General features: G+C 37.5%; 1 protein-coding gene across 1 annotated transcript; it reads right to left on the bottom strand.

Moving 5' to 3' along the window:
* Positions 1-893: 893 nt before the first annotated feature.
* On the bottom strand, positions 894-20,876 carry LOC132163940 (putative apyrase 6). Its single transcript, XM_059574323.2, has 8 exons — positions 20,019-20,876; positions 16,025-16,137; positions 14,448-14,555; positions 9,929-9,983; positions 9,244-9,399; positions 5,629-5,726; positions 2,300-2,496; positions 894-1,434 (listed from the first exon to the last, which is right to left on the bottom strand). Exons 1-8 carry the CDS (start codon positions 20,620-20,622, stop codon positions 1,164-1,166), a joined length of 1,602 nt encoding a protein of 533 aa, XP_059430306.1. The 5' UTR covers positions 20,623-20,876; the 3' UTR covers positions 894-1,163.
* Positions 20,877-27,521: the final 6,645 nt, after the last annotated feature.

A 27,521-nucleotide genomic window follows, 5' to 3' on the forward strand; every position in this document is an offset into this window, starting at 1 on the left:
ATATGTATATATTTTAAGTTTTAGTTTTTTTAATTATTTTTATGATTTTTTTATAGGACATGTGACACGTTTTTGTTATGACACATGTCAATCCATTATTTTAGCTGAGAGAATAGTGACAAAGGTACTAAACCAATTTTTATCCCTAACATAAGTACCATCTATAATACGAACTAACATCTAGGTGAAAAAAAAATAAAGTCTCAGGTACTAATAAGGTGTTTAATCGAAAAAAAGAAAACAAATATAAAAAATGAAAAACCGAGCCACCCCGCGATTTTTTTAAATTGTCTTTTTAAAAAAAAAAAAAAAAAAAAGTTTTTGATTTTTTTTTTCCCCCTCAAATTTGTAAGGATAATTTTGTTTTATTAAAAAAAAATATATGATCACTTTTGCCTTTTGCTAACCTTGGGGAACATTAACATTGTTCAATAATTTAAGAAAAACATTGACACAATTAGTAGTACTGAGCAACATTGACAATGTGATAGCAATTTGAGAGGTATATGTACTTTTTCCTTTTATTTTTTATATATTAATTTAATCTTCAGTATTAATATATATTTTTATTAATGTTTTGGCCCCCTATCTTAATATATAAATTCAGCTGGATCTGTTGTCTGTCCAAATTTGTTTTGGAGTAGTGCCCTGAGGTGTTGCTCCATGCCTTAAGAGCTGCACTGCCTTCTCCACCTTCCTCTATTTACCAAAAAAATAAATTTTAAACTGACCCAAAAGAGTAGGAAACCATCACCATTCTACTCTACCCTCCCTCGTATACAAAAAACTCCAGAAATTCTAACAACTCTTCCTTCAGTAAGGATTTCAGCATCACCATTAGGTCTACACCAGTAATGTATAACTGCAAGTTTCTCAAACATGCTCATAGAAAATAATAACAAATAACTTGAACTACTGGATTGATATTATTAGTAAGCAGGAAACAATAATAATACATTACAAAATGAGTGGAGATTCCCCTGCTGTTTGTCTCTCTAGACTTTGGACATTGTAGCTGTGGTTTCAAGCAATGAAAGCTCATTGTTGCGACAGTGCTCCCATAAATTTTCTAAAGAATTTCTAGATCTTGAAGTACATAGCTGAATTTACAGATTCTTTTCAAATGAACAAAGAGAAGAATAAGGTTGGGGGAAGTAGGACAGTTACCTAGGTAACCGTGTGACGATATACCGACCCTTTTCTAGATCATAAATAGTCTTTAATTGTGGTTTCTGCCATTGCAGTACAAAGACCGTAGCAAGTGCTGCTATTAAAAGAAATGCAAACAATGAGAAGTAAGTGACTGACTCATTTCCAACAATCTTGCCCATGTTACCAGGTTCCAATTCGAGGGGCTCCACCATTGTCTCGATGATGAAAGCTCCAAGTGTCCAGTCAAGGGGAATGCTTCCAGTGTGATTTGCAAACCCAACCCTACAAATAGTTAACCTTTTGTCTCAATTTCACAGGTTTCTATTTCTTTCTAACAGAAAAATAATAATAATAATAATTTAAATACACAAAAAAGCTTGCCTCTCAAATGAGTCTACCATCTATAGTTGTCAATACTTTTCAGGGTCAAGCTATAACCTCTGGAAGTAGGATTTGATTTATAAAAGTTGAACTTATACATGGAGACTAGATGTAAAATTCAACATCTCAACATGTACGACACAGTGCCATGGGCACCCAAATCCAATATTGCAGAAAATGGTGAATAAGTCAGGAAAACTAATTTAAAATTAGGCCTCAACTAGAAGCTGAAATTGTATTTATGGCAATGGAACATATCTATACCATATCTGAGGCAAGTTTTTAGGCTAGGAAACCAAGAACTCAGCTTTCCATTTTCATTACATATCTATATTAAACTTCTGAAAGATTTTACAGAAAATAGAATGTCAATTTATGTCTTTCTTGTATACTTCCCGTGCACTAGGATTGCACTTCTTTGCTTTTTTATAAAATTTTGATTACTTGTAAAAAAAAAAAAAAACGTAGTCAGTGAAAATGACTCTAATCACTAACATTCAAAAGGTGTGTCAACAAATACTTTTTCCAAGAATGTTAAACTAGTTTGATATGATACCAAGAGAAGGTTTAATATTCTAGGCACTAGCAAATTGATTCCACTCAATTAATTGTTGACATCTGGCTGAATGTAAGCATTAAGCATTTAAGTTATCTTACTTGATCCGAAATTGACACTTTGTTTTGTAAAACCTTGAACTAAATGCTATATGCCACTAGGAAAGGAAAAAGAATGGCATCCGCATCTGCATCCAAAGAGAAACAATACCTTTTTTCGTACATAGGGATTCCAAGACTGTCATGCAACAGTGCCACCATAAATGCAGAAGAGAAACAATATCTTGACAAATCCAAATCATCAATGTTACGATGCTCAATTCTCAGTTTACTCCAATCATCTTCACAGTAATGTTGACCAGCTGCCTTCAATGCCAACAAAGAAGCCCTAGGAACGAGCCCAAAAAACTGTAGGAGGTAGAGGCAGGGAGAAGTGATTAATGACAAAAAGAAACAAAAGACAAAGTATGCAAACATGGTTTGACAATGACACTGTTCAGCCAAGGGTAAATTCAGTTGCATTAAGTGAGATTAGGATTACTTAATTGTGCCCCTTCAGAATACTAAAGAAGAAGAAAAAAAAAATCCAAAGATTCACTTTGCATATCACCTACTTCTTGAAAGAGATTCCAGTATTAAATTTTCATTTTGAATTTGAGTTGTCCACTTGTTGAGATTGACAACTAGTAATTTGTGCAAGCTCTCCTCCAAGTGCATTTAGGTTGAAGGGATCCCCATCAGCATTTTCTATGATTGCAACTAAGGTTTTGATGTTTTAGGAACTGGGTTATAATTATCCAGGCCACCCCACCCAGGACCTACTTAAGTGGAATTAGCACTAGGTAATGATCCCCTTCCCCCCCTTCTTCTTCTAAATAGGATATGCTTAATGATAACATTATAATCAGTGCCATAGAAGTCCCCCTATTATTCACATAATGTTATATACCACCCCCCTCCCTTTTCTTTTCTCTTTCTCTTTATCTCCCCCTACTGGCGGTTGGGGTGTCCGGTGGGTTGAGGGCCAGGGGTGGGGGTAGGAGGGTAGGGTATTTCAGGAATGACTGGGATTAGACTTTCTAAGAGACTTCCTCCAGACCAGTATATGTTGAGGTACAAGAGATTTCAAACAGTAAGAGTGGTGGACAATTAGCTTGTCCAAGCATGCTTTTCAGTCCTCGTAAATATAGAAACCAATTCACTTTTTGTTCTCACTATTAAACCTCAAAGCATTAAGATGTTTGACTGGCAAAGGAGAAAAGAATCACCCCGAGCAGCCCCACCTAAACCAAATCTCTAGACATGCATCACTGTAAAACTGACAAGTGTCTTATGCATATCTTATTTTGATATTTTTTTGGAGATTCTGCTGTTAACTATTTCAAATTTTATTTACACAGGTCAGATCCCAACAATATCAATCCATTTTACAATATAAATTTCAAAGGAACTGAAAACAGATAATTGAGAGGTCCGGAAAGTATGGAAGTTCCCATGTCTTAAAATTGATCTATTACATGGGATTGTACCTTCTATACAATTCAATCAATTTTGATGCAGATCTCGGAAGAATTTTGGGCAGGTACTCATGTAGAAATGAAAATTCTGAAACTTGGAATAATTTCAATGTTACATCTAGTTCAAAATTCTCTAGAAGTATTTCAAAGTGGTAAAGAGTTTGAATAAGAAGCAACTGCAGGTGTGTATTACTTTCAGTTTTTGTCTCTTGGGTTTAGTCTTGATAAAAGTTTGACTGATATACTAACTTTACATGGTCCTCTAGTGTGCTTGCCCAGCAAGTACGTACAGCCTATATAACCTATGCATAAGTGCTTCCTCAATTACCTTTTTAGACTTTAGTATTATTATTATTTTGTTCTCTTGTAAGGGTCCTTTCATGTACTCTCGGTTTAGAGGGGTTGCACCCTCTCCAGTTCCCCCGAGTGCATTGCACGGTTGCACCCCCTATGATGTTTCTTAGTACTCCTGCACCCCATTTTGTTGGTCAGGTTTCAAAAATCCAACTCTTCAATGAAACACAATAATTGTTGCTCTCAAATTCAAATTCAAATTTTTTTTTTTTTTTTTTTTTTTTTTTTTTTTTTTTTTAAAAAAAAAAGCCCAAACAAACAAACAAACAAAGAAGGCACTACTTTCCAAACATATCTCTCTATTTAGTTTTAACTCTATTCTAATTCAAAATAAGGGTGTTTGAAAACAGTCATATAAATGTGTAAATTGTTTTAGGAAAGTGGACGGCTATTTTGGGACATCCCAGAAAGGAGTACAGGAGCAAGAAAATGGGCAGAATGGATGGCTTTTCATATTTTCTTTTATTGGTAGGTCACAGCGCACCCACTTAGTCTTGAACCCACGATATCACCCTCCACTCACCATTGTCAGAGAAGGATGTACTATTTGAGGTAGACCTCATTGGTAGTAACTTGAAGAATAAGAAAGCTATATATTGTCTTATTTTTAGACCAATGAAGAAAAGCATTTCATCCTCTTGCAGTTTTTTAGTGTGATATGATGGCCCATTTGGCTCTTGATACATCTTAGCAGCAATGCCTAGGTTTCTTTTGACCTCTTCCTTCTCCATTTTAACTTCTGATCGGCCACATTTTAGTTTCCAATCAGTACTCTAACCCCAATTACGAATTTACCCTTCCCTCCCCTTGTAGACAAAATATTACTTTTATAAATAATAATAATAATAATACAGACCTTTTGTCCTATAATTATAGCACCCTAACCGTCTTCCTTTAACCTGCCATGAAGTCTTTTCACTGCATTCAGATGCTGAAACTAAAGATCCTGCTCCAGTCATTGTAGTCAAATTTCAGATCCTATGTCTGTTTTATTTCAGATCTGCCTGATATCTATAATATCTCTATTTGTAATGCATCTATGCTCCAAAATATCCTAAATTCCAATTACATAATATCGTCATCATATTCTGTTTGAAAAGATCAAAGTTGCTGGTCTGAAGCAAACTGCTAACATTAAATTCAAAATTCTCTAAAAGGCTATCTAAATGCTGAAAAGGAATTAGTACTTTTCTACATTTGGAACCCTTTGTTGAACGTACATACTGATCTCTTTTATAGTATGAGTTCACAGGGTCCAATTTCAATGCAAGGCCATGATGCTGGTTGCTGTGTCTCAATCAGACAAAATGGCCACACAATTCAGCTTTAATGCTAGCCATTTAGTTCAATCCAAGGCCACAAAGTTCAGAATTTGACACACTTTTATCTCAGACCTAACCATTTTTTTAAAGTCTCTTGGCTTTGAACCCACAATCTCATCCTCCACACTCCACCCATTTCTTATGGGGGGAGGAGGTGCCATTTGAGCTATAGTTCATTGGTTACATAAGATCTACTTTATGCTAGGAAAAGGCAAATACCAAATTCAACACATTTTCACTTCTCACCAAGTCACATCCTTAGCTTGTATATAATAAGTATGAACTGCTATAAACGAAATTGTTGAGAATGAAATATCAATTTATGTGTTATGTCATTGTTTACAAACCTCAGAAGTAAATAAGAAGGATTCCGAAGAAATTGGCTTGCCTGGTAACTCAGAAAAGAATGATGAAACAATTTTGCAAGGCAGCTGCATGCATTTATCTGCATTGGCAATATAGAATTGTCAACACTTATAGTTTACCTAAATATTGTGAAATCTAAAAAACCAATAAGTACAGAAAATAAAATAAAAATAGTTAACAAGAGAACATATGTAAAAATATATATGTCTATATACTTCTATACAATATTTCACAAAGAAAGTTACAAATTTCTTTTTTTTTTGATAAGTAATAATGCATTAAAGAGCGCAGAGGGGCGCAACCCAAGTACACAGGTAGCATACAAGAAAAGGCCTAACTAGGTCATGCAAGAAAGTTACAAATTTCTAGAGATAAAGGCCTAACTAGGTCGTGCTGTGAGATGTAATCAGTATATGTATGACCTTTAAGGCATTTACTGCACATTGCTTTACAACTTCAATTTGATAACTGAACCCTCTGTAATGCATAAATATAGATATTCAAGGCAGCATAAAATAATATTGGATACTGATGATGAATACAGTACTCTAATTACGAAGATCAAGCAGTAGATCATGAAAACTTAGCAAATTAAGATTTAAGGCAGTTGTCCGGTAGTAAAGAGTTTTGAAAAAGAGAGACTTCAGTTCTATCACTGTCCTCTTGTGGTCTTCAAAACTTCTATATCATTTCGTTCCCTCCAAAGACACCACAAAAGGTAAGACAAAACCCTCTTCCACACAATTGCACTCTAAGGATTACCTCCCAACCCTCTCCAACAAGAGAAAAGGTCTACTACTCTTCTAGGCTAACCCAAGCTAATCCAAGACGAAGATATCACTGACAACCTCACAATGGAGAAGAAGATTATCCATGGTGAGGATCTTCCCTTAGGCGGCTGTCCAAGCAAAAAACACCATTCTCAAGGGGACATTACACCACCAAATACTCTTCCATGGGAAAGGGGCACTCTCATGTAATGGCATAATACTTAGTTTTTGTATTGTGCTTTTACTAGACATAGGCACATTACAAAAATTAAGAGAGCCTTTACTACACACAAACTTTCATCTTTAAAATGTGATCCCTAATAAGATTAGCTGTTCAATGAGTCGGAAAAGAATCTTTTCCAGGTCAAGAAACCACAATCAAAATTCAAGAAAAGACAGGGGAACAAGAAATTTGACCATTTGAAAAGACAATACTTGAAGTTCATGGAAAAGTTAAAATTTCAATTAATTTCACCCAAAATGCCGTCACTAAGGTACACTAATACTTTAAATGGTCTGGGATTATAGATGGTAAGCTAGTTTAAATGCTAGAAGTACAAGCATTTTTTTTTTTCTTCAGGGGATACACTTACAAGCTGACTCTTAGGGTTTTAATTGATAACATGTGATGTAATACTCTCAATAATCTTAATTGGGACTCAAGCGCCAAAGCCAATAAAGACAACGAGATTTTCAAAAGCAGTACTTTTCAATATCTGAGACCCTTGGCCTCTGAAATGATTCAACTCTGTTATCACATGACTTGCTATTTTAAAAACCAAGATTAGGAGGCACCATCAACTAATATCAATTCAATGTTCAAGCGTCTTTGACTAGACGTGATTGTTACAACTGGAAAAGTTGAGAAATTTGATTGCTTAAAGACTTATTAGAAACTCACCCCAAACCACATATTATTAGAATGTATTTAAACCTAATGCATAATACAAATCGCACATGATTCACAAAGTGAGGAGCCCAACTCAAGATAAAATATTATTCCATAATTTAAAAGGGTTCATACTTAAGGGATGAGGAAAAAAAATTAAAGGAATCAAGTAAAAAAGCTTTATTTGTAAGACCAAATCACCTAAACCTGGCCTCCCAGTAATGAAAACTCAAAGCTACCTGTTTGACTTGTAATTTTTAGAAGCTGTTAGTAACTACGGTATACTAGAGCATCATATCCTCTTTTAACCACCCCCCCCCCCCCCCTCCCAAATTCTCATCATTAACAACTTCAGAGAACATACAAAGGACAGATTTCCTACAAACGGCCTCGGTAAGAAAATTCCTCTAACCCAGTCTCTAAAAGTGTCATATATATTTTTTTCTTCTAATCACATGCTTTTTTAATGGCATTAATAAAAAAAACATGTACTTTTTATACGCTCAAAAACACACATGTCACTTTTAGAGACTGGGTTGGAGGAATCTTTACAATCAAGTTTGTGGGAAATTTTGATCCATATAAGAAAGATAAGATACGTGTATAGGTGGAGAGGGAGTATTTACGTGTATGTGAGTTATGTGTGTGCATGCATCTGGCCCCTTTTTTACTCCCCTTCAAACCCTAGTAACATGAATTACCTTTTAGCTCCCTTGCTTTTAGGTGTAAGTGCCAACCCGAATGGGTTGAATTTCACCTTTCTCAAATTTTGACCTGATTGAGATTGGAAATCGTATTTTGGTGCTGAATCGAGCCTACACACTGACAATTTGTTGTTGGGTTGGTGGTGACTGCATGGCAGCAAAGGTGCGAGATCTCACATTTGTAGCTGGATCTCCATCATATCTGGCACTGACTGGCCACGGGGTGTTAGATATTGAATGCCGACCACCAGATATGTCGGCATTAGCTGGGGAGATGTGATATCTCACACCCGCCATGCCAAATCTGGGAGCAACTGAGCAGACAATCACCATAACTTCCCAAATTGCCAAAACACTTGGTCCTCAACCACCATGATGGCGCTAATGAACTCCCAACCACCCAAACACCTTGAAAGAGAAACATGCACCACCACCAAATACTACCATTTAAACACCCAAAAACCCAAGGACTGACTGAGAAAAAAGAGGCAAACCAGGAGAGAGGGGGCCGGGGGATTATGTTAGAACATAATAGATTATGGTTATTTGGGTAATGGATCGCCATCTTGACTAGAATTCAAACACGGATATTAAAAACAAGCTTTTCTTGCCTCCACTTAGCCCTATATCATGGCAAGCCTAAGACTACAAATCAACAGGGCAAACTGCCATGATATGTCACATTTCCATGAATATCCCACTAACATAAATAAGCTGGTTGGTTCATGCACTCTTATTAGCTCCGCAGACAAAACATTTCCAATGAGAAGTATAGAAAGATATAAGAGTTGTTGCATCTATATTCAACATCAATATAAGTTTACTAAAGCTTATGTTGCTATTCTTAAAGACAAAGAACAAGCATAATAGTGAGAGTGAGTGCGAGGCAATTTTTTTTTGGAAGTTTCATTTCTCATCAACATTGATAATATTATATAAGTTTCTTGTTTCCTCCATTTAATATGTTTCTATCAATATCATCTCTAAATCATAATAGCTCCAAGCTCTAGACACAATTTTAATCTCTTTTCTCCAGTAAATGCTAGAACCTTTTTTAATGGATATGTAGAAATAATTCTATTCAGTGATAAACAAAGGGGGATAAAGGCCCATTTTCTGTTGAAGTATCCAATGAAACTTTCCGTCAAAAGTATAAATTCACAATCCACAGAAAATCAAGTTTGAGCGGAAAAGATCCAAACTCATCATACAGAAAGCAGAAGAAACAGCTACCTTCTTTTCTCTTTAACAATGCCAACGCTTCGTATCTGCATGCAGAAAAGTTTCCAGCTGGAGATGCCAGAGGCTTTGCATAACTTGCATTCAATGGCAGCTTATATCCTCTAGGAATGCAAGGGTTACCAACAAAGCCATCACTAGAACTTGAAACTGCAAAAAAACCAATAATGTAAACATTACAATTACCAATGTTTCAATTCCATTATTGAATACTGAAATAGGACATTATGCATGATATCAAATTTATATGTTGATGCGAGACTCTTTGATGTAGGACAGATACAGGGAATCTGTCCATGTGTGCTTGAGGTGGGCTGAGGGTTAGAAAAATGTATAGATCTATGGTTTAGAAATGGTTAGGGTACAAAGATTGACTAGGGTTTTGATACAATGGGGGACAAGGGAAAGAAAGCTATTTCTTGAGCAAATAGGTTGCTGGAATATTCTGCACAATGGCTGTGTTTGAAAATATTCTGGACAATTGCTATGTTTGTCACAAATAAACCAATAAAGATATATGAACAAAAAAAATGGAAAACCAGAGCTTCAAGACCAAATATCATACAAGCAATTGAAAGCCTGGCAACTGCCCAGTAGCAGTTATAAATGAACTGTTAGTATTCACCTACAGAAACTCAAGTTCTATCTCACAGCATTAAAAAAGGAAAGTTGAACTCACAAGATGCCAATTCTCTAGAATTGTGAGCCTCGTGCAATGATTCCCAAGCGGCATCCTATACAAGAAAGAATGGTCAGAGTTTTTCGTACAAGAATCTTCCACTACACACAGTATCAAAAATAAGAAATCAAGGTCAAGCTCACTGCAAAGGATTATGAAGCAGCAGTCTTACAGAAGATACTATCTTAGAGTTCAATTGTCAAAAATACCTCATTCAATCCCTTCCAAAACTGTTGTTATGCCAGCTTCAAATTCATCCCACAAATAAAAGCTACATTACATCCTTTATACATGTATTAAAAGCTACCGTTGCTTGGAAAGCAAAGTTCAATTTAATGCTTGATTAAAGAAAGCAAGAAAAGTGCTTTCCTGTGGTAAATTCAATAGACCTAATCAACAGCATCACCACAATGCCAAAGTTGCTACGAAAGCACGTAACTGCTATTTCCTACTGTCACCATCTCATTACTGCCACCATCACTACCACCCCATTACTGTCACCACACAGCACCACAAACTGTTGAACTAAAGCACACTATTGGAAGGATGCATATATAACATTAAATTCAAATTGACTTGATGTTGAAACCATTAGGGGTGGTTTTGCAAAAAAAAATTAGGAAGTTGATAATTCAGTAACGCTCAAAGCCTAGCTAACTAACAGATCAACTACAGGTGCAGGTAATTCCAATGCATTAAAGAATCCTAAACACAAAACCATACGTAAATACATATGTTTTTATCAATTTAATAATGCAACATATTCTATTTCAAGCATGTCTACTACATTTTTTACTGCTCTACATTATCCAAACCAGATTTTTATTTATTAACAGTTTTTTTATGAGTAATTATAATTTATTAACAGATTAAAAATAGAAAAAAAAATGAAATAGCATCCTAGGTTACCCTTCCCTGCAAGACTGTCTTTATCATAAATACCCCACTTCCTCCCTCGCATGTATTTGGGTCCATCTCTACCTATTTCACAATCAATTCCATCTCCTGCCATCAAAGGGAACCTACCTCCCTCAACCACCAATTCCCCCTCCCTCCCCAAGCCTACATACCAAGCAAACACAACCAGAAATATGATGTGTATGCACAGGTGTGTAGTACATTCATTAATTTATATAAACACAGTTTCCTTTTCCAATAGCAAATGATATCCACATCAGACTTTCTAAAGCAAAAGAGTGAAAAACAGATTAAGTATATTTGTAACAAGAATGTCATATATCAAACATGTGGGTTGGTTCAACTTGTAAAACTACACTCACTAGGGTTGAGGGTTTAAGGGAAAGAACAATGCCCTTTGATATGGTTCATAGACCCAATGGTCAAAACATATAACTGAGCAGAACAGGTTAAAAGAATTCCACACATCCAATGGATGAGTTCAAATTCCATCTAGTTAGCTGGTCTAAGATTTGTGCTCTGATTTCCTCATGCGGTTTGTGGGTCAAAAACCTGCTTCTCTTTAACAAAGCTCTCTTGGGGAAGTGGTTATGGTGTTTTGCCACAAAGAGAGAGGCTTTGTGGAGACCATTTGTGAAAGTTAAATATGACAGCATGTGGAAAGGATGGTGTTCCAATGCGGTTATTGGGTCCTTTTGGGTTGGAGTGGGGGAATTTCTCTAGATTTGTTAAATTTGAGGTGAGCAATGGGTCTAAGATTAAATTTTAGCATGATGTGTGGTGTGAGGATCAGACCTTGAAGGGAGCTTTCCTGGTGTTGTTTAGCATTGCTCGCCGTAAGGAGGCTTCGGTGACAAATCATGTACAATTTCTAATGATATTATACAATGGAATATCACTTTTAGAGCATTCCCAATGGAAGAGCTAAATGCTATTTTTATCTAGAATAGCTCTTCAAATGTTCAAAAAAATTCCTACATTGGATGAGCTAAAAATAAATGTAAAATAGATATTTGATTAGAAGAGCTAAAAAAAAAGTTAAATGTAGCAGCACTTTTTAAGGGAGCCATTTATCTTTTATTGTTTCTCTCACCTGTTTTATCTTTTTTCCAAATCGTTTCCTACTTTTTCTCTACATGTTCTCTTTTTCCCAAAACTTTTCTTACTTTTAATAATATTTTAATAGAATATATAGAAATATAACTAATCAGATATAGAAACATTTAAAAATGGCTTAGCTAAACTAGATAAAAGTGAGTTTTGAAGAGTCATTTTACATAAAAATATAGCTCCTCCATTGAGAATGCTCTTATCAGATCAATGCATGATTGGAAGGTTGAGTTGATTTGTTCTTTAAGCTTTTGTACTCTCTCAAGTTGAGATGGGTGGCAAGGATAAAAAGTTGTTGGATGGATCCCTTCCAAAATGTGGACGTTCGAGGTCAAATCTTTTTATCATGCGTTTAGTTCTTCAGCTGCCTCTCCCTTTCCTTGGAAGAGCATTTAGAGAACTAATTAAGGCTCCTTCGAGAGTAGTGTTCTTTGTACGGATGGCAACTTTAGGGAAGATTCAACTTCAAATAACCTGAGTAAAAGGCAATTCATAATGATTGATTGATGATGCATGAGTATGAAAAGCAAGGAAACCATTGATCATCTTCTGCTCTACTACAAAGTGGCTAGAGAATTGTGGGTATAAATTTCCATCCTTTTGGGATAGTGGGTCATGCCCCAACGGGTGCTGGAGTTGTTGGCTTATTAAAGAGGTTGGTTGGAAGCCGCTGCAATTTAGAAATTTGGATGGTTTCTCTATGCTTAATGTACGTGGTGTATTTGGAGAGAATACAATGCTCAAAACTTTGAAAATTGTGAGAGAACGGTGATAAAGTTTTTTTTTGATAAGTAATAAAAATATTATAAAAAAGCATAAAGCGCCCCTAAGTTGTACAAAGGAAGTATACATAGGAAAACCAAAGCTAGCCCACAGGAGTCCCCCAAAAGAGAAACCTGAAACCCAAAGAAGCCCGCAAAACAGCCCCTAAATCCCAAAAGAGCCCTAAACCCACAAAACAAACATGCCTAAACCCCGACTAGAGCCACTGCCTCTAGCATCAAAATTAATGAAAAATTCCAAATTTTTGAGCTCCCTATTTCCCTTAGTTTTTGAAGCAGAAACCCCATCTTCACAACACTGATCCTCTTCAATAACCGAAAGAACATCCTTAAGTCTTTTCTCGTCCCCCCCAAAAGTCAACCCCCCATAGTGGGAGCAGGTCCAATCACATTAAGCACCACCTCGGAATAGCCCTCTACCCCCACCAACGGAGTGACCGCCACAGCCTCGGCCATCAACTTATTGTTCAGCTACGAACCTATATTGCCCTTTACCTTTCGAGAATACCTTCGTTGTGACTTCGAATTAGAAGGATAAATAGATGCTCCACACTCTGACATTACAGGAAGAGAGAGGCACAGTCTCTCACCCAACTCAGCCGCCCTTGAGGAAGAACCACCAAAAAACTCTAGAGAACCTTCCATTGAGGCAGTATGAGGGGCCTGTAAACTGCCATAAAAAGACCCCGTATTCAGTGGCAACAAAGAAGGTTGGACCACTGTATCTGCTGTTGGAGAACCCATCTTAGAGTCGTCCTTAACAGCCAGAATCAATGAGGACACAACCTTCACATCAGGCAAAGAAGTGGTACTTGGTCCAAAAAAACCCCACCGAAGAAAGCCCTTTGTTGGAGGAGGTTTCCAAACAGCCTTAACGGTTGCTTCCTCCACTGCCGGAGTTTCAGAACTCATTGGAACCTCCTTCGTCTCTGGATCCATACACGCCGAAAGCTTAGAAATTAAACTCATTGGAAACACCACCGCAGAAGCGAGACAACCATTGGGTTCGTCGGAGAGACCATCAGTGACCACTAGGCTCAACAGAGAATTCACCAAGAAGTCAAAGACAGACTCCACGCACTTGAGAAGACCACCCTATACCACCGCCGATGCCAACTCCAAAGAGGCAACCCCAATACCTGCTTCAGTACCCGAAACCAACCCATCGAGCGAAACTTCAACAAGAATCTGGGGAGAAACCGCCCCATGAGGAACCCGAATCCGAAGAAGATATAGGACCTGAAAAGGACCCATATATGGGCTTCATATCATAATCCAATATTAAAGGCCTAAGCCCCGAACGAGGTCCATATACAGAAACCTTCTTCAACTAAACCTGAGCCCAGCCCTCAGCCTAAAACCACGAAGGGATTTGGGCTTCAGGCCAAGCTCACAGGAAATGACCCGATCCACATCAGACCTAATCTTCTCGAGAATGAGAGAATGGTGATAAAGTTAAAAGCTATTATGTCCAAATCTCCTTATGTTTGGATAGCTGCTTACAACAATTCTTGCTTTTCTAATTTTCTAGAATTTATGGATTTGTATTTTTCTTCTCCTCCCTAATTGAGTGTCTCTCGTATACTTTTTGTGTACTTGGGTTGCACCCCTCTAGACTTTTTAATAAGATTGAATTACTTATATATATAAAAAAGAACATATTAAAGTCTAAAACATTTCATTTATAAAGGTAATTACATGGGAAACACCTGACCGAATATTGGAAAGCTTTGAGTATAGAGATAATAAATAACTCCTGACAATTTCACAGTTCTTGTCGATTGCAGTAGGTCTGTTTCTTTTGTAGCAAATGCAACCTGCAATTGAGTAGTTCGAACTTCAATTCAGCATCTCTCAAAATAATAAAACATTTCATATACATCTAAAGAAGCAAACCAGAAATCATAAAATAAACAATATATATATAAGAAAAAGGAAAGATTTACATATGATCATCTATGCTCCCTACAGGTGTAGTTTGAATGAATTCAAAATCTTGATAGTAGAATTTTAGACAGAAAATACTATCCAAAATAGGATTGAGAGTAACAAAATCTAGAATCACTTGCACCATACTTCTCCAATCAGATCCAATAACTCTACTTTCTTCAACAAGAAAAACAGTAGAACAAATGTTTAAGCAAAACTGTCATACCCCAAACCCGCTAGCGTTTAATACATGAGAATCACCTACTATCTGAAACCTGAATGAAATATTTTTGAAAAAAGAATTCATTTCCATCAAGGTAAGTAATCAATCCACCATATGTAAAATATTAACCTATTAAAATCTCCCAAAACATAATAGCTATGTAACATTGGGCTACAAAACCAGCAGTCTCTATAAAAAAATACAAACCTTTAATTATGTGCTAAAGAGAGATTAATCAAAACAACTAAATTTCAACAACACGACAAAGCAACTGGTAGCAAGCACCACTCAAATTGAAGGGCCAACACTTCTTACGTCAATAAATGATAGGAGATTAATCAGAACAGTACAAGTTAAACACGCACACCCTTAAGCTCTCCAGGCTTTAAAATCATATCAACTTTTGATGGGAATGAATTGTATGCAGGTTATATTGTGTAGAGAGTAAGGACAGAGAACGAGTAAATAATTAAATAAATAAATACCAGGAGGAAGTGAACATAAAATCAACTCTGTCCTACTACACAACCCACCCTCCACCCCCCCCCCCCCCCCCCCTGGAAAATAATAATAATAATAATAAAAGATGCGGGTCATTAACAAGAGAAATCAACTCAAAAAATAAAGCAAAACTACAGAAATATCATCCACATGCCAATTTGATCTCAATGGTTCTTACAATGCATTGGTTGTGGAGTAAAAACTCATTATATCAGAAGTAAACAAATAGAGTTTCAGTCCAAAACAAAAAATCTTGCATGCAACTATACTATCATGGCAGCTCTGCATATTGGAGACTCGGGACAAAATACATGTATGTTTGTAGATATACTATACCGAATGTACATATATGTAAGGTTGCATAAGCACGCAGGAGTGAAACAATGATAACAATTGTAAAATAGTTCATCGACAAGAAGGCAATATACTACTGCAAATTTTTTGCGTAAGAAGTGGACTCCCAGAAGCATTCAAATAGGTGTCGGACATGTTCTAATAAGCCGGTGAATAAGAGTCCAACAAAACAATTGTTAACAAGAAGAAAAATCACACATGTAGTCATACAAGCAAGCATACATTTTATAGATAAAAAGTACTAAGATCGTGGTCAAAAGACGCTTAGTGAATGATAACCTGCAAAGAAGCCCCACCAAGTTCAACTATCCCAGTGGTCTCTTGAGTTTCACCTCCCAAACTTCCAAGAGCATAGTTTGCAGCAACCCAAGCATAAAAACCTTCATCTTCACCTGTTTCAAGATCATGTCATACTTCACTTACAATAAGAGTAATTCCAGAAAGAGAAGCAGAAAAAAGCAATGGCCTTTCAACCAAGCATAATATATATATATAAGTAATATTGTATATACCAAAAAGCGCAGAGGGGTGCAACCCTAGTACACAAGACATATACAAGAGAATGCCTAAGAAGAAGAAGTAAATAGAACAAGAAAATCGTGAAAGTTAATCACTAACAGAGCTAAATAAGTAGTTGTCTACGTGAACAGGGAGAAGAAAAAAAAAAAGATTTAAGCTCCTCCAAAGACCTCTCAAAATCCTCAAAACATCTTGTATTTCTCTCCCTCCACAAATACCACAAAAGGCAAAGAGGGACCATCTTCCACACCGTAGCATTCCGAGAACGACCTCCCGTCCACCAACAAGCAAACAGATCCGCCACCCTATTAGGCATAACCCAATTCAATCCAAAACGGCTGCAAATAGCATACCATAGTGCTCTGGCAACCTCACAGTGGAAAAAGAGATGATCAACTGTCTCCCCATCCGATTTGCACATGCAACATCTATTGATCACGATAAGTTGTCTCTTTTTGAGATTGTCCAACGTAAAGACCTTCCCTAGCACCGCCATTCATACAAAAAAAGCCACTCTCAAAGAAGCCTTTATCCGCCAAATACTCTTCCAAGGGAAAATGAGATTCTCATTGCAGGTACGGGTCTTATAAAAAGAGCTCACATCAAACTTCCCTTTGCGCAACGGAACCCACCAAATCACATCCTCCTTATTCCTTCTCATATTATGCGAGCACAACAAAGTATAGAAAGAAGCTAACACATCCACTTCCCAATCATGTACCAAGCGAATGAAGCTAACATTCCATTGCAGGGAGCCACTCGAATAATCCAATATTAGCAGCAATAGACGCATCCTTCACACTAGCCATATTATATAAACCTGGGAAAGCTACCTTGAGACTTGAACCTCCACACCACTCATCATCCTAGAATCTAATATTGGAACCATCCCCTGGATCAAATTTGATATGACTAAAAAATAACCTCCATCCCTTCCTAATATTCTTCCAAAGCCCCACGCAATGCGGCCCAGAAGTTTCGATAGAGCACCACCCACCCCACTCAAAACCGAATTTTGCATCCATCACAATTCTCCACCAAGCCTCCCTCTCATTTGTATAACACCACAGCCACTTCCCTACCAAAGCTTTATTGAACACTCGTAGATTCCTAATCCCTAGACCACCCTCAAAGATGGGAGAACAATCCTTAGACCAGCTTACCAAATGATACTTGAACTCGTCGCCTATCTCACCCCATAAAAAATCTTGTTGAAGCTTCTCTATACGATTAGCCACAGAAATAGGAATGAGAAATAGAGACAAGAAATATGTCGGAAGATTGGAAAGAATGCTCTTAATAAGGGTAACCTTACTAGTGCTACCACCCTTAGAAAGTTACATCCTTTTCCAACTGGCCAATTTGCGTTCAATTTTTTCCACAATGTCATCCCATATGGATTTAGCCTTATAGCAAGCCCCCAATGGAAGGCCAAGATATTTCAACGGAAGAGAATCTATCCTGTAACCCAGAATACCGGCCAAATCTCCCACATTGCCCACCGTGCCCACCGGAACAAAAACAGATTTGGCCAAGTTCACCTTCAAGCACGAAACAGCTTTGAAACAAATGAGTAAAGCATGAATAGATCGAATATGATCAGAATTCGCCCCACAAAAGACCAAGGTATCATCTGCAAACAACAAGTGAGAAATGTTCACCAACTCAGACAATCTCGATCCCACTGAGAAGCTTGAGAACCGCCCATTATCGATAGATGTGGTGATCATTCTACTACGGGCCTCCATAACAATAACGAACAGGAAAGGAGACAAAGGGTCCCCTTGCCTCAACTCTCGGGAGCTACTGAAGAAACCGGCAGGAGAGCCATTTATCAATACTGAGAAGCGCACCATCGAAATACAATGCTCTATCCAAGAACATCATTTCTCCCCAAAACCACACCTCCTAAGTAAATACAAGAGGAAGTTCCAATTGATGTGATCATAAGCCTTCTCCATATCCAATTTGCATAGCAAACCTGGTTCACCGGTTTGCTAATATATATATAAAGAGATATAAAAATTGAAATATAGCTAATAACTTTGGTACACAATACAGACTTATGCTAGCAGATCTCGATGCATGCGTCATGGTCATATATGGAAATGCATTACATGCCTACCAATTGTTTTGCCTGATACATAATATAAGACATCAATTTAGTAGTTATGTTGTGATTCAATTTGTAAGTGGACTTGCACCAACACGGCCACTGAGTCTATCATCTGCAGTCTGAGCAATTGCTACAATCCTTTCCTTTTTTTAAAGGGAGGGTTGGGAGGGGCATAAATCCAGTAAATTATATGAAGGGTCCAATAAATGCAGTCCTCTTTTGCATTAGTTAAGTAATTTATACCTGGAACAATGTGCTTGAAAAATAAATGTTTGAAGTTTTTCTTCTTTCATTCATTGATTTTCTTTTTTATTTTTTTATATATATAAGTAATCGAGATATCATTAAAAGTGTAAATGCCCCCATTACAAAGGAATTTTACAAGAGAAAAACACCTAGCTAGTAGGACCTCTTTCATCCATTGAATTTTATTAGTTACATTAATATGCTTCAATGCAAATGTTGATAAATAATTGAATTTAATACCAGCCCCATTCATAAAGAAAATTTCACATGATAGACAACTCAATAAAGCTCAACTACTTGGGGCCATTAGACATTATCCAAATGAAATCTTCTAGCAAAGAGGAATTTCTTCTTACCAGATCTCTGACATGAGTTGGCTTATTAAAATTACTTACTATAATAGTTACTTCAATGCCTAACAGCTCAGTTTAAGGAAATCGAGACTACTTACAGGAACTTATAGTGTTTCAAGATGCAAAGAAGAGCTTAAACTTTATCACTTGATGATGAAAAAATCAATTAAGTTGCATTCACCTAGAATCTGGTCGATGTCAGTTCCATGAAACAAAGTACTGACAGGGTCAGTGCTGGAAGTCAGAAATCTGGCCCATACCCACTTGACCTAGCCCCACAAAAATGCTGTATTAATCTGTCTTTTTTCATTTCCCAAACCACTGTGAGGTTGCACTGGCCCTAAACCTAACAGCCTAACCCACACCAAACCACCCTCCCTCCCTGTCTGCAACTGTGCATCAAGCCACTGACCTGAACCCACAGCCACACCCAGACGGCCAGTCCACCCTCCCCCTCTTTAGGCCAAGTGGCCGACAACCCTAACCAACACAGTCACCCTCCCTCTCTATGCTGAACTCCTGAACCTTACCTTAATCCACACAACTCGCCTAGGCCACCCTCCCTCTCTGTGCCTAGACGCCGACACTAACCCTTGCTCTAACCCACACCGCCACACACATAGGCCACCCTTCTCTCTGTGCCGGCGACAATCGACAAACCTAACCCTAACCCACGCCCTGCCTTTCTTCTCTTCCCACACAAGGTCACACTCTTCACTCCCAAGTCCCACTGTGATGTAATTCATTAAAAAACAAAAAGTTCCAAAATGACGTATATATATATATTGAACGGTTGAAAAAGGCTTGCATATGATTTACAAACACCACGCATAAATTCTTAACGAAGAACTTCATTTGTAGTACTGAACATAAGCCAATAATAATCTACTTCTAGACTTATAGTGCTTCAAGACGCTAATAATTGTTATATTCAACAACTAAACAGCATGTGAAGGAAATTATTAGTGAGTCAATCAAAGATTAAGTAACTACAATGCATAACTTCCCACGCTGCAAAATCAGTCCAAATAGGCATTACCTCGAATGACACGCGCCCACTCGTCCTTAAACAGAAACTCTGACGACCTCAAAACCCGTCTACAAGACTCCAGAATCCTCTCCCTCAGCTCCGAACCCAAACTCTCCAACTCGGCATGCGCCATCAACTGGATCTTAGTGTTTCTCCGCTCCGCCTTGGGGACCCGCCGCCTAGCGAACCTGATCAACCGGGCGATCGAATTTCCGGCACCCTCCGGGTCGCCGGCGAACCCGGTCAGACCCGGACGCACCTTCATGGAGCTGGACCCGGTCCCGTCCATGAGCGGGATCCGCCCCTCGCCGAGGAACTCAAACACGCGGACGCGGGAGCCGGTGGGGCCGGCATTGATGAAAACGCCGAAGAACGTTGACTGGGGCTGGGCAAACTTGGCGGACTGGTGGATCTTCTGGGCGGTGGAAAAGAGATAGAAGAGGAAAGGGACGGTGAAGAGGGAGGCGAATAGGAGGAGGCATTTGGTTTGGGACTGGAAATGCGGTTTAGGGTTTGCGTGGGTTGGGGAGAAGAGATGCATGCGCGGGTGCAGCTGGGTACGGTGGGGAGGGATGTAGGAGGTGGAAGAAGACCGAGATTGGAGATTCGACATTTCTCTTCAGTTGGAGACGCCGGCGAGGGGCCGATGAGGGTGGGATTTCACGTTATGGTGGCATTGTTTGGGTTTTGGTGGAGGGTGGTAGTCGAGTGCGATGAAGTGATGATCATCAATGAATTTAGTTTTAGGAAGAAGAGAGTTCCCTGAATTTTTATGGGTTCATATTTCGGCAAAATATCGCTTTCTTTTTTCTTTTATTTCTGTCTTTCTTTGCTTTGCTTTGTTTTGTAAGGTGGGCTCTTGATTTTGATGGATTTCAGGTGCAGCTGAGAGCTTCCAAGTGAGAAGTACTTCAGAAATTTAAAATAATTAATTAATTAATTAATTAAGAAGAAATGGAATTTTTATGTTTGAGATATTTTTTATTTGTGTTTTTTTTTTTTTTTTTGTTAATTAAAAAAAAAAAAAAAGCATTTTACTGTTTTTAATGAGTGAAGTGTCTTTTATTTGTGCAAATAAGGAAATGAATGGAATACTATTTAATTTTTATTTTTCATTCTATTTTCTATTTTCTATTTTCTAATTTCTTTATCATTCTGCTTGGCATTTATAAAAAGCAAATGAATTAAAAGTGATGAGCAAATTAAGATATTTTATAGGGAAAACTTCACTTTAGCCCAATGAACTTCCACGTGATTTGACAAACCCTTCAAATTTTTAAATCTTTCACTTTAGACCCTGAATTTTTAATTTCTCTCAAGTTGGACTCATCCGTCTATTTAAATCATTAACCTCAAACGAAATTCACCTCACGTGATTTTTTACCCCAAAGTTATCCGTTTTGCCCTCCCCCTCACTCACCCTCACCTTTACAACCTTATATGTCGAACACACGACCCAATGTAATGCAACTGAAGACAACCCCAAAGCTAAAGACCCACTACCCAACCCAAGCTGCTGAAAAAATGTAATGGGTTCCAGCCATCCATTCGAAGCCGAAGAAAGAAAGCTAAGGAACTAGCTTCCAACCTTGTCAACAACATAACGACGGTGAAGGAGTCCTACACGACGGCGAGACCCCATACCAACGAAAGTACTCACTATCCAGTACCGCCGAGGTGACGATGGTAAAAGATGGAGCACTCTGAAGGTGAGGTAAGCGATTCAGGATCGAGCTACCAATTTACAAATGTGGGAGCAAAACAATTATCAAAACTGCATCAACAACTAAAAAACATGGCAAAATGTTTTATGCCTATGTAAATTATTTGGTAAGATGTGTTTAGAAATTTATTTTTTCACATAAATTCTTTGCTCATCCCGTTATGCCTAAATCCGTTAGTAATGGGTTAAACCCTAATTTGCGTGACCCTAATTTGTGTGATTATGCAAAAAAAAAAAAAAAAAATCGTGGTTACAATTTTTTTAAATGGATTGAACCGGAAATTTGTGTGTGCGGTGATCGAGTGATGTCGATGTTGATGGAGTGGCAGGACGATTTGAAGTCCGAAAGGACAATGGAAGTCTTCAAATGCAAGATCGAACTTACTGAGTATAAGTCAAAAATTGAAGTTGATGCTGCTAATTTTGCACATAAACTTGAAAGACAACAAAACAAGTATCGTTCGATGCAACTAAAGTATCGAGTTGCACTTGCATATTGTTGGTGTCTTGTTGCTGTATTGATGTGTTTCCCTTTTTCTAATGGACTTGCATCAAGGCTATGTTGAGCAGATGAAAAAGACATTTTGTTGTCTTTATTTGTTAGTCCAACTACTATCAGACTTGTATCAATTGACAATTTTGTAATTTTTTTATACCTAAACAAATGTTGTCATCCACATGTACTCAATTTAACCAAATTAACACTACAATAACATTAAATGTATAAGCACTTCTAAACTAATCCAACTAGTCAACAATTTCAGCAAACACTAAATGTATAATCACAAATACTTAGGAAATTACATAGATAATCAAAATCCAAAAGTTACATTGTATCTAAGTGTTCCTAAAAATATACATGACCATCATCTAGAATTTATCAATTACAATGTTTACAAAATACCCCAAACAGTTACAGGTAGTAAGCAGTCAAACACAAAAAAGTTGACACAAAAATATACATGACCATCATCTAGAATTCATCTATTACAATGTTTACAAAATACCCAAAACAGTTACAAGTAGTTAGTGGTAAAACACAAAAAAGTTGACAGAAACACATGTTCACACAAAAAAGTCATGGTTCCAGCATTTTCTTCTTCCCTTTGTCCTTCATTGTTTTGGTAGACTTCTCTTTCCCCTATCCATTCTTTGAACATGCTCATCAAAACCTGATGGATGGTCAGCAACTGTCCTTTGACCTTTTTGTATGTCAAAATCAAGTGGAGCAGTTCAAAATGTTATACTATCAACTCGTGGAGAAACCTAAGAGCATACTGGTCCACCACCTGGAATTGGAGGTGGCTCAGCAGGGTCACCAGTCAGATTAAGAATAATCTTCTGCTTGTTGGTAGGTTCTCTTCCACTTCTAATATGTTCCCTTAACCTACCACCTGCCCTTGACCTTGTAGCTAACCCTAGGGTTGTCTTCTTTCTATTACCAAATATGGTAGATGCCTGCAATATAGGTATACAATTAGTCCCCTAATTTTTTTTTCCTCTTAATTACCGAATATGAATAATTACTCACATTTGGTTTGTGTGCAGAAGGTGTTGCTGTTCTAACTGGCTAAGTGGCAGAAGATGCATTTGTTGTAGAAGGTGCAATCTATGAGGCTGGCCTAAATGCAGGTTGTGAAACATATTGTGATGCAATCTGTGAGGCTGTGGTATAGGCTGTGATGCAGGGTGTGATGTAGGCTGGGAAGGTGTTTGAGTTGTGATAGTTGAACAACCACCAGATTGTGATTCCATTGCCCTTTATGAACCTGATGGTGTGGTCACTCTTCCCCTTTTCCTACCGGTAGTTGAAATAGCAATTGAAGATCCAACCAACTACAAAAAAAAAAAAAAAAAAAAAAATTAAAGATATAAACCAATTTAGTAAATTAAACACTAAGCACTAAACAATAAACATTAAATATTGTAAATTAACAAGCCATTACCATGTCCAAATTCTAGTCAGTTGATGCATTATCTCGGTGGTATTGTCTGACATGTGACCTTCTTTCATCTTGTTTCTGCTTGACAACGCATGGTCTCTTGATGTGATCAAACTTTATGTAGTGCCCACATTGATTCTTGGTACCCCTTCTTCCTAATTGTATTTCTTGATTCGTCAGTACCCCTTTGTCTCACTTTTTAAGGTCTGTCAAGAGCTGACCTCGCCTTGGGTGGCTCAATCTTAGGTTAGTTGCTTCTAGGCCATTGGTCTTCACTTGGCATAAGGTAGACAATGTAGTCATATGACTTGAAGTACTTTTCCTTACCGTAGTATTTTACTTAGATGTTCAGTTGGGTCTCCATCTTGGTGTAGAGTGGCAGAAATGCTATGAGAACATGGGATACCAGTTACATCCCATTTCTTGCAGCCACAAGTTCTAGCATACACATCTACAACAATTTTTTTCCCAAGGCGTTTAACTTCAAACATACCCTGACCGGCATATGTACACCAACAGTGACTGGCTTCTTCCTCTTCTTTTTCTAGCTTTCTCCTAATCTTTTGCCCTAAAGCCTCCTCCATTGATTTGATTAACTCCTTCTTCCTCACATACCTTCTCATTAACTTACATCTAATTCCTGCTCAAGATTGCCTGGTCAAAGAATTTTTTGATCCATCAATTGAAACTTTTACAAGTATTGTTGTGCAAGAGGCCAAACTTACAATTTGTATTGAAATATCCTCTACAGCAAGTGTTACGATCAACCTACTCTAGGTAGGCATGGGCATCCTTACTAACCATTTTTATCTCATCCATGACTCTGTAGAACTTTGTCTCTGTGTAGGATGCGGCAACTTGCCAACGAAGATCCTTTAGTAACACCCCCCGATGACGTGAGTTTCTGAAATTAGCGTACAAGTGCCTAATACATGTACGATGCTCAGACTGCGGACATATTTGTTCTAGGCTTGGACTGAGGCCCTACACAATAGTTGAAAATATAATTAGTTGCATCACACTAAACACTCAATTTATATGAATAATAAATAACTACTATTTTATCATCTGTCGATCCGAAATAAAAGTCAACCTATGTCGAGTAGACCCAAGATCTGGAACAAACGCCTCCAGAAATTATGTCCAACTATCTTTCGTCTCAGCCTCTACAACAGCCATTACAATAGGTTACATGTTGTTATTGGCATCCCTGCCCACAATAGTCATTAACTGCCCCTTATACACACCCTTTAAAAAACATGCATCAAGACCCACAACATGCCTACATCCTTTTACAAAACCATTCTTTATGGCTGCCAATGAAATGTAAAGCCTTTGAAATCTGCATGACACTTTAGATATTGGTCTCTTAACCATCAAAATCAAACAACTATCCACATTAGTGCTCCTAACCATGGAGCAATAATCTCACAAATGATGATACTGCTCATTCAGTTTCCTATAGATTGTTTATCTTGCTTTTTTCCTTGCCCTATACAAAGAACTCACATGGACATCCACATTCCATTTGGCTTTCACCTTTTTCTGCAACACATCTATGGGCATGTTTGCCTGCTCTCTAAAAGAATCCATGCACCAATCATCAATCCAACTTAAGGTGACCAAATGATTTTGGTACTTCCTATTGCAGGTGTGTTTGGGCCTTAGGGATACTAATAAGAATGTCATCTCATTCTTCAACTGCCTCCCATATACCCTATACTTGCACCTTAGATCTTTGCAAACAATCACAATCCTCTTATTTTCATTTCTCTTGAATTTCAAATCCTTCCATCTAATAATATTGTATTGTCTCATGGCTTTTCTAAATTCAACTGCATTGTGAAATGTATTCCCTACAATCAATGTCGGATTATTCATATCAGTAGAATCAAAAGGGACTCTTTTAGTTATATCCCTACGGGTTGAGTGCACTGTACTATCATCACCACTAGAATGTGGTGACCCTAGCTGATCACTATCATCCATGTGTACACTACCATCACTCTCTTCCCCACCCTCTCGAGCATCACCCTCCCCATTATTTCCAGCAACATCCTCAACACCTTATTCTACCTCTGCCTCTTCAACAACCTTTTCAGCATTTCCAACACCCTCATCAATGTCCTCATTTGGATGAGTAGTATCCTCATCAGAATCAAGACAATTTGTATCATCATTAAGAACTGAATCCTGAATGCATCCTTCCTAAACACAACTGCCCTCTTATATTTTGAATCATCTTCTTCATCTCCATCAACTACAACATCTATTACACCATAAGTTACCATATACAACACTACAAGATCATGATCTAAATATTTTGCCACCATTTCACTTACATTGTGGTCAGATGACAAAAGTCTTAACCCTTGGTGTAAAGGCAATCCTGGTAAGCTGTAATAAACAAGGTCCCCAAACTTATATCCATATATCCTACATATGTCCCCTATATTAAAAAAATTTAATTTGTTCCCATCATATGGGTCTGGATAATTACTAACATCGCCACCAACATAATTAATCCTATATTGCCTGTTAAAAGTACCCCCATGGTGTTCCTCAAACATCATAGAATGTGTATCCATCACGTATCCTACCACATTCATTACATTGAAAGGTTTAATACCCTAAACAATTCTAAACACAAACAATTAATACAATGAGAAAGTTATAAATATACCAATGAGTAGACATTTGCATTAAACTTTTTTTGTCTTCATCAATCATTGTTGTAAAAACAACCAAATCATAACTGATGGCCAACAACTGGACCCAATCAAAGTGACTACTATTTTATCTTAGTTCATTTAATTACAAACACAACTTTTCAGAAAATTGTCTCTTTTAGAAAATTCTCCATCTTACCCCTATACTCAGACTAGCCACAAAACAACCAACAAAGTTTAAGTAGTAATTTGCTACAATGATAACAAAACCAAATATAAATAGTACATTTTGCAGCACATTATGCATTGTGGTCCCGTTTTTTATAGCAGCAAAGGACTACATTACTCCTAAACCCTAAACAACAACTTCACAAAAAAATGAACCTTTTTGCCAATACATTAAGCACATCCGTCCCTTTTATGGTCAACACCAAACATGAAATATACAATGACAAGTAATGGAAGGGACCACTTGACCACTTTATTCAATTCATAAAACTCATAGTGTTAATCATGTGTCCAACACAAGTCCAAGCAAGGGGACCACACTTAGATCAGAAAAACAACATCATCAACTGTAATGACTGATAAATTATTTTATGACTTTATTATGATTAAATAAAAATAAGTTAGATTTGTGTGGTAAAATAATATAAGATGCCCATTTCTTATATTGTGGGTCATAGTGAAAGCCCATTTAATGAGAGAACTAAACTACCCATTTTGAGCCCAAGCATTAATGTCAAGTTTTGGCCCATTCTCCCTCAAATTCATTTAAGCTAGAGGGGCATTTCTATAATTTATGCATCACACCCTTATCCACTCCCTTGGCTCATGTGAACTACACATTGAGCTTACCTTCTTCCACATTTTTAGCTTCTCCTCACTTGAGAAGAACCAACCCATCCAAAAGTCTCCCCTATTTCCTCTCTTCTCTCATTTCTTCCTCTCCCACGTGAAGCATGAAGGTTGGCCATGGATTTTAAGCTTCTAATAGTGAAGGCATGACAAATAGTTAACTAAATAGTAAGTTCATTTCTCTCACTCTCTCCTCCCTATTTTCTCTTGCTATTCCATATGGGTTTGAGATTGTTGGAGTTGGGTTTTGAACTCAAAAATCGCCCTTAAGGGGTTGTACACGTTTTCCTTCATGGCTTAAAACCCACTGTTCTCACTC

Source organism: Corylus avellana, chromosome 8 (genome assembly GCF_965113065.1).
Source record: "Corylus avellana chromosome 8, dhCorAvel1.hap1.2, whole genome shotgun sequence".
NCBI classification, from domain to species: domain Eukaryota; kingdom Viridiplantae; phylum Streptophyta; class Magnoliopsida; order Fagales; family Betulaceae; genus Corylus; species Corylus avellana.